At 44.2% G+C, this 17,773-nt stretch overlaps 1 protein-coding gene across 2 annotated transcripts in view; it reads left to right on the top strand.

The window, feature by feature from the left end:
- The window catches only part of TfAP-2 (transcription factor AP-2), a 66,530-nt gene extending 53,615 nt beyond the window's left edge, over window positions 1–12,915 (top strand). For both annotated transcript variants that reach the window (XM_025304779.1, XM_025304776.1), the window contains exons 7-9: window positions 10,391–10,532; window positions 10,733–10,904; window positions 11,541–12,915. In XM_025304779.1, the coding sequence (XP_025160564.1) occupies window positions 10,391–10,532; window positions 10,733–10,904; window positions 11,541–11,678 (452 nt within the window). In that variant the 3' untranslated portion in view covers window positions 11,679–12,915. The remainder of the gene's footprint in view (window positions 1–10,390; window positions 10,533–10,732; window positions 10,905–11,540) is intronic.
- The last annotated feature ends 4,858 nt before the right edge of the window (window positions 12,916–17,773 follow it).

Raw genomic sequence — 17,773 nt, 5'->3', positions numbered from 1 at the left:
GCGTATAATGGAACGTGATTTGCGGTCGAAGGCCGCACGATGGAGCGCGCAGTATTGCCTGCGAGTCGTATGAGACCGCCTGAGAGATGAATAAGGTCGGACGAGGAATATATTCTATCGTCGATTCTTTCTTTCTATCTCGTTCTCTTCATCCCGAGACGGCGAGCGAATTTTCGTAAACACACCGTCTTGATTATTCAAATCGATTCATGTCGCGCGATAATTGCGAGTCACGACGCGGTATTATACGCGTATATAATTAATTTGAAACTGAAGTTTCGCCTGCATTTCATCACGCACATCGGAAAACAGAACTTAAACTTGACTTGTAATTTCTTGCGTCATAAAAATGTTGACTTTAACCTCAATGTTATTCTCTTATCGTCTTAGATATATGCTTCCGTCTTTTTACAAATGTACAATCTCATTGACGATAATAATCTGGCTGAGAACAGGCTCGATGCGAGCGAGCGAGAGAGAGAGAGAGAGAGAGAGAGAGAGAGAGAGAGAGAGAGAGAGAGAGAGAGAGAGAGAGAGAGAGAGAGAGAGCATACAACGTGAAAAAAAATCAATTTGAAGAAAAATAAGTCATCGCAATATCCGTCACTACGGATCGTTGATTATCACATAATATTTTTTCCGTATAATTAGCCACTGACGCAATCTCCCGACACTGATATATCGCAGTGTAAAGTGCCGCGTAAAATGCAAGAGACCGCTGCACGACATCTTAATGCACAGCCACGAATCGTTAAAGCCTCACCCGACGTCGACCTGCCCGAGTCTGATTGTACCTTCGACGCGACGAATCCGCGCGTATTTCAACGAGCGAGCACAGCTTGTAACCGCCGCGCAACCAAGATTTCATCGCTCTTCGTCGCGTGACGTCTTCGAAAGTATCCGGACGAAAGAGTCGCGTTCGACAAAAGTTCACGACCTACGACAATGTGAGAATAATCTCCCTTCAGACCGTTCTTTCATCACGCATGGCGCGTAGAGCGCGTATTACGCGCAGTACACGAAGAGCGGCATGGAAAACCTCAAGCATTATCCTCGCGCATAATCATATCATCAATGTCAGCGTACGCTGATTGCAAAAACGGGCAAAAAATCGTAATTACTCAGTCGCGTAATTAAGCGCATATTTCCTCGACCGATCTTCACAGCGCTGCGCCGCGCCGCGCCGCGCCGCGCCGCGCCGCGCCGCTGCGGCGTCTCAGTCGCGTGATTTCCGATCGATTATCCGCCGATTCGCGATCGCCACGGTGAAGTCGTCAAACAAGCGCGGCCGTTCATCAATTCACGAGTCATGTTACCCATTCGTTCTCATTTACCCGCGCTCGCTAATCGGAACTTCCCATCTGCGCGCGCTCCCTTATAGCGCGCGCGCGCGCGCGCGCGCCAATCTGCGGCTTGCATCTGCGAATCCCTTCGTTTTATTGAGTCATACTCTCTCGCTCTCCCGATCTCCCTTCCCGTCCTCCTCCCTCCGTTCTCGATACGTGTCTAAGGTGGACATTCTTTCAAGTGTCCACGTCGCGTCGCGGCGAAACGTGATTAACGACGGTGTTAAGATAGTTGTCTCGCGATAATGCTATCGCGGAGAAGAGTCTAGTCACACACGCGTACACATTTATAATAGACGGAAAAAGTGGAATAATTTCGCCGAAACGTACAACAACGTACTAAACGCCTTCAACAATTCGGGTGGTGTTTTGGATCCCTGCAGTCTTTGATCCAACATTTTTTCGTTCACGTCAAAAAAACAGATAGATTGTTAAAGAAAAAAAAAAGAAAAAACACGAAACCGCCACGCCATAATATTCCCGGCTTTTCGGATTCGATAAAACGTAAAAATGCAGCTTACCGGCGAAGAAATGCCGGAGAAAGTTAGATTTCACTCAAAAAGACGAGTCAACTTCCCATTCGTCCGCTGGCGCAAACTTGAGGATCGCAAACTTATCACATACCTGCACACGCAAGTGTCATTTATCCTGACGCGCGTCCGCCAGTGGTTGTTCCTTCCCTCCTCGCGCCATAAAGCGTCGTCTTTTTCAATTAATTTCAGAGACGCGGTAAGAGAGCTCTTTCTTCTCTCCCTCTCAGGCAGAAAGAATAACAAGATAAAACGCCCGCAAACTGTACGCGCATCCGCGATCGTAATCGTAAGCTCTTTGCGCGTACGCGTGCGTACACGCGCATTGCGAGATGCAGCAAAGTAAGGGCATGCATGCCAACGGACACGCTAATTTACTTAAAGGAGATTAGACGAAGAAGCGGAAGAAAGATACGGCGCGGGGCAGATATGCAAATTCGCGCGCAGGAGTGGAGACCGCGGTAAGCTAAAGTGCGGCCCGAGACGACCTGTTGCGTCATCGTCGTCGTCGTCGTCGTCGTCGTCGCCGCCGCCATGCGGACGCGGGGGTGCCGCACGAGTCCGCGGCGCGGCCCGATAAGATCGCCGATAGTTAACTTAACGTCGACCTGTGCACGCACCCGGCATGAGAATCGGCGCGGGAAATAAGCGGCGCGGTAATAAGCACGCCGATAAATACCGCGCGAAACTGCTCGACGCGTCTCGCGACTCGCCGCGGGATTTGCGCGTTACGTGAAAGGAGACCTTCCGTCTTCTGAGAGGAGGCCCCTTTATCGCGCTCTTATCTACGCGGGAGAGCGATCAAAGTCAGGACGCATCGCGCTCCGAATGCTCCCGGAGAACGTTAACGCTTTGACGAGCGCGCTTATCGCCGAATAACTTTCGCCTGCCGTCGGCGGCTTTCGCGACATATTTCACTTCGGAAAGGGATATTTAACGCTTGCAGTCTGAGCGAGCGGCTTCTATAAATACATCTTCGAGCTTTTTCGCGTGTATCGAAAGACAGATTGGTAAAAGTATGAGACGGCGCCATTATAAAATTAATCCTCCGTTAATCGCGATATGTGCAATAGATACACGTTCAGGCGGTACAATGTACCGCCATTGCTATAAAGTTTTTTATCCGTTCTAACGTTTATCAATTTGTTTTTCTTTGTTCTTTCTGTTTTATGCGTCTGATTTGTTAATCAAATGCCGATGAGAGAAAACTTGTTCCCGGAAGCGGAGGAAAATAATGGTTAAAATTAATGTAGTGAGATATGTATTGCGACTATTCAAGAAGAATGAGAAATATTACGACTGAGAAGTGGGTACGACTTACGGATGGTTTTTACTGAGACGCGAGCACTCGTGCATGTAACATTCTTAAATCTGTATGCACGGTCGCGAGAATATTATCATTAACGCGCTCGCTGTCAGCGTTACTCATGCTGCGCGACAGCAACAATGTTTTTTCCTTGGTTTGCACGAACAAAGTTGTGGCAGCTTGGAAGAAAGAAAGGGAAATTGCAAGGTCTGTGCAAGGAGAAGTTCCAAAGGAACCATTGTAGCTAACGTGTTATACATCGTTATTACCAGAGCCGAAATTTCGCTTCCACATTAACCCTGCAAGTTTCACCGAACTTGAAGGATCAATGGAGAATCTCAAGACGTAACACTCTGCAAGCTACGGCTGTCTCGATTCGGTCGAACGACTGATCGCTGCCGTTTTCTCCAGGCTGTTGCCTCGAAGTCCCGTGATGAAAGGTCTTGGTATTACTTAATACTGAATAATCTCAGTGTTTATTCATTTTTGGCTCCTCGACTCAGTACCCTAGTTTTTCTGGGACATCATCCTGTTGTCGTGACACCAGCACTGACACTCGCGTAATCGCGACTCGACTAAAGTTACGCATGTTAAATAACGCGATGCCGGCGAGAACTTAGGTGTTTCAGAGGTCGACGAAATATTAAATTGATAAAATTTTAAAATTAAGGAAATAAATTAATAAATTATATAATTTAATTTAATGATATAATGTAACAACGGGAATGCAAGTAATTGTTAATAAATTATTAATAACAAATAATGAAGTTTTTAATAATTATTATTAATAAAAAAATTATTAATATCGAATTAATAAATTAAAATCATCGCCCGAGGAAAGTGAAAAATAATGTCCCGATACGCGTGTCGTTCGCCAGCTCGAAATACACTAAACATCCGGAAAAGCGCGCGATCCACGAATGTATGTTTGCCCGTCTTGAAGGTCCGGAATATTTCGCTTGGAATAATTGCTGTTTTAGAGGCCGGAAATGTTTCGGCAGTCTTCCTGCCCTATATTTAACCCTTGAATAGGCGCACTGGCAGAATTGCACAGGGACACACAGGACACAACACACAGGGCACAGCAGTGACTCCGGTCTTTTTTGAAATTTTGGAAATTCAAGTAAACCAAGAGATATTTGAAGGAAAGAAAAGAAATTCTCTTTAAGTTAACAAAACAGAAATATTTTCCCATACCACTTATAAAAGTAAGTCTCTGCTCTGACTCTTGCGCCTACTTAAGAGTTAATCGGATTCTCGACATCGCATTATTTAACATACGTTTTCCCGATCGAATTGCATCCATGCGAATGTCAATGCTTCCGCCTGGCTATTTCATGACGGAACTGTCAGCAATAAAATATCGAATCGAACGATACGACGGGACACGGACAGCGGCGCAACATTCTTCATATATCTAAATGCGTCAAACCGTGATGCCGCGAGATCAATCATTGATAAAATCATTGATACTTATTCCACATCTATACATTTTTCCAATGCTAATAAAGAAAATAAATAAGAGATAAAGAAAATATAAAATTTTGTGTTTTACCTATTCTTATATAGTACCTTTGTTGTATTTACATCTTAAGATCATCAAATATCAAATAGTTTTATCAAGTATCAAATATCAAATATCAAATAGTTTTGAGGTCCTTTTAAAGGGCAGGAGAATAAGGAGAAAATGACATGAGATAACCCTTGGTTACGTCAAAGTAGAACCAATAGTCTTGATTTTTGGACATCTAACGCTGACTTTCGCTTTCCTTCTAAGGAGAGATCAAGTCACACATACGCGACAAAAGCGATCGACAAAATGCGAAGTCCTCTTAAAATGTCTCAAAGGCGTTTTTGATATCTCGTCTTACAGCTTCTTTGTCGTTTGACCTCTGTTCCGAGACTCTTTAAAATGCAAAATATTTCTTACATCGATCAGAGCGTGGATAAGTCCGCTCGACGTATAAAACGTATGCACGACGATTTCAAGTTCCTCAAGAACGACTAGATTGTATCGTTGAAGTAAAATATGAGATTATGTCGACCGTTCAGCGTGACGTTTTTTGCCGCAAAGTATGTTAATATTATTACCAAACTCCTCGTACTCCTTTCATACTTCATCAGGCGCGTTTACGTTTCTTAACGGTTGCGTAATTGTCGCAATATAGATTATAAGCAGGATTAATTGAAAGAAAGAGAGACAGGGCAGCGGGAGGGAGAGAGAAAGAGCAACTCGCATCAATCGAAAAAATGTCTCCACTCGCGAGCTTGATTGAATGCGCTGGACGAGCTGCATAATGGGATTACGTAAAACTAGTACGAGTAACAGCGGCGACGGTGACGCAACATTGTGTAACGTTAAACAACGCAAAACATCGGCAGTTCCAAACTACTTACGCGCTTTTCATAGCTGCGTTAGCGGTGTCTCGTTTCGCTTAATGTGTACGCTCGCGTTTGCCCCGCCGCGCGCATTTTTTATCCTCCGCCATCATCGTCGTCGTCGTCGTCATTATTGTCGACCGCAGCAAAAAGTTTTTACTACAAAACGTTACGACAGAGCGGCGCATAAACACGTGGGATCAATGGCGCGTCTATTAAAATAACGACAGTCGCCACTGCGCGAGCTGTAATTTATGTATCGCATAAAGTGGAACAGCGCGGCGTATATACGCCAAGCATGCCGCGAATTATATCCGTAATAACGCCCGCGATAATCGAGATTCTCGAAAATATCGGTTAAGAACTCACGACGCGAGTTCCGGCTTGCACTTCTCGCGCACGCTGTGTGCACTCGGGAGCTCTCGGCAAACGGCAAACTGCGGACGAAGAGGCATCAGGTTGGCGCAAGAACGGACTTCTGTCGTGTTTGCCAAATAAAATAGAAAACAAAGTTATCCAATTTCGGGAGGTTAATCATTTTTACAAATAACGCGAGCACAATATCGACTCGATATTTTTCTTCCTTCTTTTTTCTTTCTATCCAACGTGGACTTTTTATTTTCCTTTCGGGTGGTAGCAGCCAACCTGCTCCTGCCGAGAAAACCTCCTGGGAGAAAATCTCGCGGAAAAACGACAAATCTTTCGCGCCGACCTAACTTTTTTTAACTCGGTGATTTTATTCGGCCCGTAAGATGTTCAACTTGGCTGCGATAAGTAAGAGAGAAAAATGGTGGAATTAATTGAAATGAACATGTGACGGCTCAGAAGGGAGCGAAGAATCAACGTGCGCGTCAAAGGAAGCTGAATTAAAATCTTCCGCGAGGTGAATCTCTCCGGACGTAAGTTAAGGCCACCGCGGAGACGCTGTTATGTAAAACCGAGCCATAAAGGGAATCTCCCCGCGCAATTAACACGCGAGTTAAAGACCAGACTATTTACCTTAAGACAGTAACGGTAAATTAATTAAATATTATTCCCCACGGGGGGAGAGAGTTTAATAAGCAAAAAGTCTCACCGAGCAAGCGTAAGCCAATGTCCGGGTATCCGCTTTGCATGACGAATTGTTAACAGAGTCAACAAATTAAACCCCACTTCCACCCCATACTCTCCACTTTGGCTAAGAAGCTGTTTCGTTTATTCTTATATAACGATACAAAACGACTTAATTAATGATGATGAATCCATTATTTCTCAACGCGAGGGAAGCGTCCAAAGTCAACCGCGTCCGGACGCTGCTGCTTTTCATCCTCGAGATAAATTTAAAGAGAGCAGGGCAAGAGCCAAGAGCAAGAATTGATGAGTTCAACACTGATAGAAAAATATAGTTGAATTAACTATAATCTCATTATATTTTATAGTTCATTTGGGCGTCAACCGTATTTTTATAGTTCGTGGAGCCTGCAAAATATAGTAGAATAAACACAAATATATAGTCAATGATTGTCTTAATAAATATTGTTTAGTTACTTTTACCACACATACGGCAATTTCACATTCACAAATATAGTGAGATTTAATATTCGCGTAGTTACATCTGTCGTCATTTAGCAAATATTCTGGGAAGAATATTGACTATATAAAAGAGTTACTTTACCTACCATTTTATATTTGTATCCATACAATAATTTTAGTTTAACTTACTACAATTCTTAGTAAAAAGTATTATATAGTTAGTTATACTATGCCTATATCGTAATTATTACCGATATTATGGTAATACTTACTATAAATATGATATTTCGGACTGTAATTTAGTTACTATTATCATTATAGTTCCAAATATCGTATACTTTTCTCTCAGTGAGGGATAAAAAGCTTTCACACAAATCTATACATTCAAAGGTCGCGCGTCGCGAAATCGCGCAGTCGGACGAATTGCAGGGCCGCAAAACGATTAGCAGTAATGACTTTCGCGCTAAGGGCAGCGACCACAACTTTCACGCGTGTCGCGCACTTACGCGGCGATTAAATTTTACGAGGCCAATGGTATTTTCAATCGCAATTCGCGCGCGTGCGTTCTAACGGGCGGAAAAAATGATTCCAAATATAACTCCGCCCGTTCCACGGCGATCTAGGCGATCTGAGCCCCGAGGGCCCCGTGTGTGTGTGCGTGCGTGCGTGCGTGCGTGCGTGCGAGCGAGCTTCTTGCGCGAGCAACAATCTTGCCGGCGCACCACACGGCCGTTATTACGCTGAAATTAGAAGGCTGTCAGTCATCGCGCGACGGTCTTGCTGAAACCTCATTTTACTATCCGCCGCGTTCCGAATTGGGCCGGGGGAAGCTCAGGGAATGCCTTACGAATTAAGGTCGATTCACAATATACGGCACGGACCGTCGCGTATCGGCAACAACACGTACCGGCACCGACACGACAAATTAATGCATATGGTTCAGACTGTTCCGGTAATTGACTGTCCGTCAATTGACGTTGCCGTCACGATAGATGGATCATCCAGCGACGATAAATTGGCTCTTACAATCCTACTTTTAGACGAAGAGGAAGCCGAAAAAAAAAATAAAGAAAAGAAATCGAAAATGGATACATCCAATGTTAAAAAAGAGAAAGCTTGGAGGAGAACATTGGACATTGTTCAAAGACATTGTTACTAAAATACGACGGCAAGATTTATCAGTATTTTAGAATGCCGCAATGTAAATTTTATGATTTGTTAAAATTAATTGAACCTGTACTACAGAAACAACATATATCATCCCGTGAGGCAATTTCACCGACAGAATATTAACATTTTCGCTTAATTTTTTCTGCTCCATCCTCTGCTGCGTCCGTTTTCTACCGCTTACTGATTCAGGATGACTACTGGACGAAGGATGCCGATGTTAAATCGATTTAATCGGAGTCTAAAAGATCGATTTCAAGTCGATTTTCTGGAACTAAATCGATTCGAGGATCGATCTGTAAATTCTGAAAATTGCCAACACGATTTTTTCAGTTTCTACTAGTAATATATAATAGTTTTTTTTTTTTATTCTTTTTAGTTGTAATATTTGAACTCACTTAATGGTAGCACGATGCACATCACGTTGCCTTTAGGCCGATGTCCCATGGGCGAAAATTTTCAGCGGAACGGAACGCGCGAACCAAAGCCACAGCCACTCCATATGATAGTATATATTATATATATATATGTATATGCATATAATAGTAAACGTGATTTCTTATTTAATAACGTTTAAAAACCCTTGATTGATTGATGTTTAATCAAACTAATTAAATCCTTAGCATAAAGATTTAAAGATCTTTTTCTATCTTGTTGTGGCCACACACAACACAACCAAAAGAGTCCATCACAACCAAAGACACAACCATCTGTTTAATCCCTTTAATTCATATTAAACTTTACATGAATTACACGAGGTCTACTTTAGAGTGTAGAAATTTGACAGATAATATATTACTCACTTTAGTGAGTGGTTCACTTTACATGCATACCGATTCAAATCGATTTTCTGAAATCGATTCTTTACAAACCGATTTTCTTCTTCGTGATTCGAATCGATCTTTAAATCGATCTGTTTGAAAAAAAATCGACATCCCTAATTCAGACTGGCGTACCAGTACCGACCCGTACCGTCAAAACATTGCTCGCAAGAACGTCGGTCGGTGCCGGTACGTTCCGTTGACGGAACATGCACACTGAGAGAAAAGTATATGATATTTGGAACTATAATGATATAGTAACTAAATTATAGTCCGAAATATCATATTTGTAGTAAGTATTACCATAATATCGGTAATAATTACGACATAGGCATAGTATAACCAACCATATAATATTTCTACTAAGAATTATAACAAGTTAAACTAAAATTATTTAAGTATGAATAGAAATATAAAATGGTAGGTAAAGTAACTCTTTTATATAGTCAATATTACCAGAATATTTGCAAAATGATGACAGATGTAACTACGTGAATATTAAATCTCACTATATTTGTGAATGAGAAGAGAAATTATCATATGTGTGGTAAAAGTAACTAAACAATTATTTAAGACAATCATTGCCTATATATTTGTGTTTATTCTACTATATTTTGCAGGTTCCACGAACTATAAAAATATGGTTGACGCCCAAATGAACTATAAAATATAGTGAGATTATAGTTAATTCAACTATATTTTTCTATCAGTGCAGGTCGGTGTCGGTTAGTGTGGGCAGTTTCATTAAAACGCGTTTTAAAGTTTCGTCGTGTCGGTGCCGGTACGTGTTGTTGCCGGTACGTGACGGTCCGTGCCGTATAGTGTGAATCGACCTTTAGACGCCCATCGATGTCCCGCGAGAAATCTCGACGTATGCAAGAGCGTTTCCGCCGCATCGGAGCCTTTTAGGATCATCGGGAGCATTCCACGAGGAATGCAGTGGCGGGGGCGGACCTTCTCACGCGTGGAGGAGATCCTCGCGTGCGATCCTCGTGCCTGGAGACGATATTGTTTGATATGTTCGAGGTTTGAGACAAGCGAAGCTTCAAGTATAATTTATAATCCCGGGAACGCTGACGATAAATGTGCCTTTCTGACTGCCAAGTTGAAACAACGTCATGAACGCGCTAAGAGAAAGAGATTGAGAGAGAAACCAAGCCTCAGGATGACAAAAATTTCGTAAGATGCTCGCGAGCGTCCCTTTGAGACCTTTTTGAGCCCTGCTACGCGTTCTCCTTGATTCTCGGCTTGATTTACGCGCGCTCATTGAACCAACATAATAAAATTGTGCGCTCTTAGCTGTATTGCGAACACTTTGTCTCCTTTCAGGAGAAGCTATTCACCTCGCCAGAGACTTCGGCTACGTGTGCGAGACCGAATTCCCGGCGAAGCAGGTCGCCGAGTACCTAAGTCGGCAGCACTGCGAGCCGCAGGATTCCTACAGGAGGAAAGAACTTCTTCATGCCACCAAGTGAGTATGCAACGTGATGTCAACTAGTATCATTGTCACATACTGTCGCGACGATACGTTTGGTGAGAAGGAAGAAAGAAAGAAAGAAAGAAAGAAAGAAAGAAAGAAAGAAAGAAAGAAAGAAACGTGTCTGTCGCTCTGTCATAAAAAGGGGAAAGGTCGAGTAATCGGCTCTGAAACCGGCCGCTCTTCTCTTTCAGACAAATCACCAAAGAGCTGATGGACCTTCTGAACCAGGACCGATCGCCGCTTTGCAACACGCGACCGCAACACATCCTCGATCCCAGTATACAGAGACATCTCACCCATTTCTCGCTCATATCACACGGATTCGGAAGTCCCGCGATCGTGGCCGCCCTAACGGCTATACAGGTACAACGCGACGAAGAAAACCTTCGCTATCTATCTCTCGTATCCTACTCTGCATCCTCGATTTTCGACGAGAAACGCTTTCATGCGTTTGCTGTCGAAAGCACGATCAGGAGTCGATCAAAACTTGCGAAGGTCTTGCGCTGTCGCGCACTTCACACGGACCGCGCAAAGTGCGCTCTAGTCCAGATTTGGGGCTGCATTTTAAACACGCGGAGCAAACACCAAATACGCCTTCCTTGTTTTTAAGCTGAAACTGATGAAGCGAATGTATTTAGCGTTTGCTACGCAGACCAAGTCCTATGCACTTGTGTGGAAGGAAAAGGTTTGAACCAATGTGACGATGAACGAAGCAACCGCGTTGTGGTCGAAGGGGAAACAACGAAGGGAATCTCTGATTCTTCCGAACCAAGTTCGCTACTTGGAGAGTCAGAGATGTCTCGTCCCCCTTCGACCAAAACGACTCGCGTTCGATTCATCTGTTGCGTCACGTCGATTCGACCGACCTGTTCTCTCGGTGCATCACTCTATTTCTCGTCTCATGATCACCCTGAGCCGCCGACCCAGAGGATGACGATAAGAACTCTGTGTCCAACACTACGCTAGTCTCTCACGAGTCTCTTTGCGATCTCGTTGCAGAAGTTCCTAAGCGAATCTTTGAATCATCTGGAGAAGATGTACCCGGGGAACGGCAGCGGCGTGACAAGCAGTCAGCAGTCGAATCTCGACACGAACAAGAGCAAGGACGGCACGCTGATGAACGACATGAAGAAGTGACGCCCGGAAGACCCGCCTACCTCGAACGTGGTCACGTCGATCAGGCACTCCTGGCCGTATGAATGAGCCTGGCCGCGCGTCAAGCGTCCGTCGCGGAAAGCTCTCTCGCAGTGGACCACTGGAAGAACCGCGTACACGCGTCGTAGACGGACGTGCGGCGAGGCACTCGCGCGCTCGCGACGCGCCGCCGTGTTCGACGACGGTGCCGTACGCCCGAGGTTGGCTGGTCGTGAAGGCTTCTCTGTTAGGCAATTCGACACGCAGGGTATGCGTCGTATGCGTGCGATGTAACGTGCAATCAGGGATATAGTCGGTGGTTAGGGAACGGGAGGACGAACATTCCCACTCGTGACGGAGCCCGTCGGGAACTTAGGGACGAGGGACTCGACTCTTTCTCGCTGGTCGCCTTTTCCGACACGTACGAAGCGTCTTCTTGCCGCTTTCTTTCTGTAGTATTTTGTGTAATCCCTCCGCGCACATTAGCTAGCGGCTACCTTTCCGTTTCTTTTTTTCAAGCCCGTCGCGCCGGCTATTTTGTAGTCGCGTGTGTGGTTGACAGTCGCGACCGCAAAGTGTCGTTATCTGCTGTGCGGGGTGGAAAGAAACGGTCGCTGGTGCATACGCGAGCGGGTACAATGAGTAAAGGGGGGCTGATAATAATAAATACGCGTGTACGCGATAAACAGGAAGAGAAGCGAGAATACGAAAGGAATGTAAACGGGTAGCAATCATCCGATTTCCTAGATTTATCGCGCTGATTCACCACCTCGTTTCCGTCGAAAGTTTCGCACGAGAGAAGCGTGGCTTGTGTAAAAACGGAGGAGGAGGGACGAAAGAGTCGCGTGAAGATAATCTCGCGAAGATAATTACGATAGTCGTCGAACGCAAGGAACTTAGTGCAATTGTTACTATTAATGTTAATTCGAGCGATTCTCTCGCAACATTCTCGCGCGAATCCGCGATCGTCTCATTACGTGTGTCGTAGCGACTAATGTAAGCAGCAGCAATCCGCAATTTACAGGTGAAACTCACAGATCAGTTAAAAGCACGAACGAGGAAAAGGATTCTCGTGTAATCGGCAAGGAGGCATCACGAGCAGACAGAGGAAAAAAGAAAAAATGATCAAAACTTATTATTATTACTCTCTTTTCAACGTTTCTGGCATTTTGGACTATTCAATTTTCTACGATTTACGCGTATAATAATATTCAGAATTATTCCTTCTCTCTTTTCTATCCTCCCTAATTCTATCTCTATCTTTTTCTCTCTCTCTCTCTCTCTCTCTCTCTCTCTCTCTCTCTCTCTCTCTCTCTCTCTCTCTCTCTCTCTCTCTCTCTCTCCTCTCTCTCTCTCTCTCTCTCTCTCTCTCTCTCTCTCTCTCTCTCTCTCTCTCTCTCTGTCTGTCTGTCTTTGTCTCGGTAAACCTAGCTGGACCAGCGAGCTTTTTTACATACGGACGAAAGAGCGTCAAAGTGCAACTTACTCCCCGATAACCGACGTATCGGTCACCCCAGCTGGTATCAATCACAAGGGAGCGTCGTGCGATTAACCGCAACAAAAGGATACATTCTGCCTTTCATGGGTGCATACTACTCGCGTGATAGTCAGAAACGACGTTAAAGCCCGAGGAATGGCCGAAACCGAGGTCCCTCCGACGAGATTCTAAACGCGCGCGTAGGCGGTTTCGTTGCGCAGAGCGCGCGTGCTTCCCGACTTCACGATCTTGCGACTGCTATTTTCTCGGTCCGGGAGCGCTCCTCGTAATCGCGATTAAGATTGAGTCGTTTTTGCTCTCGTTACCCGAGAAAGAGAGAGAGGGGGAGAGAGAGAGAGAGAGAGAGAGAGAGAGAGAGAGAGAGAGAGAGAGAGAGAGAGAGAGAGAGAGAGAGAGAGAGAGAGAGAGAGAGAGAGAGAGAGAGAGAGGGCTCATTCACGTCGGCGTTTGGACTCTCCCTCGAGGGGCCGTGCGCGAGGCCATTTCTGGGCTCACAAAGTGCGTGCCAATGCGAAACTTGCCATTAAAAAGATGTGCCAATTATCGATATCGAGCTACTAACGTAAGCGACAAGCGGCCGGGACCGAGCGTGAAAGAACGAAGTATTAATTTCGTCGGACATGCAACGTGGACGCGCGCGCGCGACGAAACACAGTCTCGTCCCGTTCCGTCCCGTCTCGTCTCGTCTCGTCTCGTCTCGTTTTCTCGAATACGACGGCACACACATGTGCTCGTCGGCCGCGTGTACATCTCGGGCTGACTCGCCAGTCACGAGAGAGATTGTATGAAGTACAATACCAGGTGAACCTGAGACATATCTAACTTTGTAATTAAATCTTAGGCGTATGTAAATGTAAGATTTAACGAAGAGATAGCACGGAACAGGAAGAAAAGGGACAGGCGATACAAGGAGAAAGAGAGCAAAAGTGGGGCAAGAGGAGAGAGGAACACAGAGGACAGAGGAAGATGATGAAGAGGTCGAAGAGGAAGAAAGAAGGGGGCAACCTGAGTCCGGGGGCGCTTCGACAGTCGTCGCGGATTATGTACAGAATATTTGAATCTTTCTTGTGATATAATCGTACATTATTAAGATGTAAACCGATAAAAGGTACTATACATTCCATGTTTTTTCATAGAGGCGAAGTATTAGAGAAGGTGGTCGTGGAGAGAGTGCGAGAGAAACCGGTTCGTCGTCGTGTGGTATCCAACGATCGATGTCGCAGTCACGAACATTCACGTCTTACGGTGTGTTATCGTGGACTAAGAGGTGGCTCTCCGGGAAGGATTCCGCGTGAGCTTCAGAGCCGAGAATCGTCGTAACTCATCTACGAGTCTAATCGTATACGTCCGTACGCATACGCGAGCCCGCTCTTTCTCTCCTCGCGAGGATCTTACCTTCGCATTCTCACGTGTCGTGTGCGTAGCACAGACACACTCACACACGCTCGCTCTCGCGCTCTCTCTCCCTCTCTCTCTCTCTCTCTTTCTTTCTCTCTTTTCCTTTCTCGGCAATACGACGACGATGACGGATCCTCGCGAGTACGAGGAGGTGCCCCTCTCGTGCAGCCGAGGCTCCCGCGAGCGCGCGTCTTCAAGCACCGCCGCTCGAGGCGGCGGTGGCGGCGGCGGCGGCGGCGGCGGCGTCATCATCGTCGCCTCTCGCCACGCGCGGTCGGCGGTAGAGTCACCTCTGCGTCCGCGGGCGTATAAAAGCGATTTTGTAAATGTTAAAACGCATCCCCCGCGCGAAATCCTCCCCTCCGCCACCCTCCCCCCTCCCCTCGAGAATCTGGCGTCTCCGATACTCTGTATTTGTATCTGTATCGCGTATAATTTTACGTTCGTACGCCACACGTCAGTAACATACGCAAGTAACTTCGTTAATAATATAGTACATAAATCTAGAGGAGAGACGTACGAGAGAAGATCTCTCGGTAGCGTGATCTTTATTACGCGCCTTTAAAACGCTTCCGCAGCAGCGTTCCGCGACGGGAAATGCGCTCGGAATGTCGCGCGAGGAAACATCGGGACGTGAAGAAGTCGATGACTCGTGAGCGAATGCGAATAAGGATCACTCTACCAATGATCGCGCAGCCATACCGAAACGCATTTCTCAACGCACGTCGCAGAAAACGTCACTAATTTGATATATTGTGAAATCGTTCAGTGAACAAAAATGACGCATAAGACGAGAGAAGAATATGCGGGCAAGACACGACGATTGATTGTTTAACCGATCACGTATCACGACAGGACAGTATGACCGAAATTTTTTAAGCATGCGTTTCAACAGATACAAGATGTATTGTGTGAACGTTCCACAGCGCGGTGCTTCGGTCGCGCTCTAACGCGAAACGGATATGTAGTGAAAACGAAGCAGCAACTTCCGGCTCCCAGGTCATATACGCAGAGAAAATATAGTTAGGGAAAAAGTTAGGAAAAAAAAAAAAACGAAAAAAAGAAAAAATGGGAAAACTCGACATCTTATTTTCACTCACGACTACTTAGGCGATTTGTTAGAAGCTAAGGACTCCCGTAAATTAATACTTATTTATAATCCTTAGGACGGCCGTAGAAATACGTTTTTCTACCAGAATTTCTGTGCCAACTGCAAAGAATGTTGTAGATGATTTTTGTTTCAAGTTGAAGCATCATTCTAATCTTGTAAGATATACTCACAGATATATCTTTATTAAATATATTTGAATTTTTCGTAGTATATTATATTCTGATATTGATTATACAGTTCATTTTTGTATATTGGTGTGTGATAAATAAATAAGAATATTGTTTCTAAGCAATTCCTCGTGATGAAAAATCAGTACCCGTTGCAGAGGGGAGAGCGCGCAAAAATTGCGGCACAACGTGCGCTGGATAACGTAATTCTCAGAAAAGGAGGGGACGCCTACGCGCGGTCCCGTCTCACTTTTCAGAGAGATTTAAACGTTTAATTTCCTTTAAAGTTACTCTGCTTTAATTTACTACTTAAAAAGTTCAGTTTTCAAATTTATACTTGAGCGAGAGAGAAACGAAGGAGCGGAAGAATGATACGACGCGGTGATATGCAAATCGCGCGGAGACCGCGGTAAGTTTCAGTAAAATGCGAACCGGAACGACCTGTTGCATCCCCGCCACATCGGATACGACGCGAACCCGCGGCGACGGGGGTGCCGTATGCAATCGCAACGAGGTCAACAAGGTCGCCGATAATTAGTTTATCGTTACGCCGGCAAAACATCCAGCACTGTATGAGAATTGTATGGGAAATAAATAGCAGCGTGATAATAAGTATCACGCAAAACTGTTTACAGCTCAACATCATCGCGGGATTTGCGCGAAAACGTTACGACGAAAGTCGGAATTCGTTCTGAATGTAACGGATAACTTGGAACGTCCCCAACGGACGTTAACATCTTAACGGCCGCACTTTTCGCGGAAAATTGTTGCCGGCCTGCCGCCGGCAAAATTTCGAAAGCTCGCTTTAAGAGCGATTTGAGGAGACGAGTATTCTCCTTGAGTACAACAACAAGTCCGTAAATCTACAGACCAGTCTGTTTTTATAGCCGCGATAATATTACACGTTCGTTCTATCTGTGTCACACACGTGTGTGATATTTTTTTTCCTTTCCACATAAAATCAGTTTTATACAGTTACATTAAAAAAAGAAAAGATAGTCTATGAGGAGAACTCTCAAAATAATAAACATATATAAATAATAAATACATAAATAATAAACATTAAGCTATCAAAATCAAATCGGCAAAATAGAATTATATATTATCATTATTATCCGTTTATATCACCATTATTAACGAACGTGTTATAAGCTATTATTACCCGAGTCGAAATTTGGATTCCACATTAATCCTGCAAATTTCACTGGACTTGAAGGATTAATTATGGAGTAGGCGTTATAAGTTATAGTCCTACCTTGGACTCCACCAATGCCGTTTATTGCTGCCGTTTTCTCCATATGTTGTCTCGAAGTCATTCGAAGTGAAGAAAGACTTACCTCAGAATTATTTAATATTGGATAATCTCACTATTTTGTTTGAATGTAATCTGAATATATGACATAAAATATATAATTATTCTCATTCCTATTGTCTGAATGTAAAATGAATAATTTTCAATTTTAATCGATAATTTCTTAATATAGCTTGTACAGCTACAAATGTAATGCGTGAGATTAGCAAATATTAATATACCAAAATAAGGGTTAAGGGGTAAGTAAATAAAAGGCGTAAAAAAAATTTTTGTTTTTAAAATATCTTTTTTCTTCTCACGTTGAAAGTCTCGACAAAACGCGTAGCTTCGAAAAGAAGCTGTAAAGGCAAAGATAACAATTACGTATCCAACAATGCAGTATTTACCAACGGAAATTTAAATTTGAATTTCGTACAATAATAAAGTTAAGCAGAATAAAAAGGTTTTTTTGGCTGATGAAAACGAGGGTCTATATCGGCGCGATGAACCGAAGAGCATCATTGGACGTAAAAATCAGCACTTGAAGAGATTTGCACTTGAGATTGAAATTAATTTCCAAAGCCGATGTTCATAGTTATGAATGAATCGATATTTTTAATTGATAACAATTAA

Source organism: Harpegnathos saltator, unplaced genomic scaffold (assembly GCF_003227715.2).
Source record: "Harpegnathos saltator strain DR-91 unplaced genomic scaffold, Hsal_v8.6 scaffold119, whole genome shotgun sequence".
NCBI lineage: Eukaryota > Metazoa > Arthropoda > Insecta > Hymenoptera > Formicidae > Harpegnathos > Harpegnathos saltator.
Note: the sequence above shows the minus strand (reverse complement) of the source record. Positions and strands in the feature narration are given on the sequence as shown.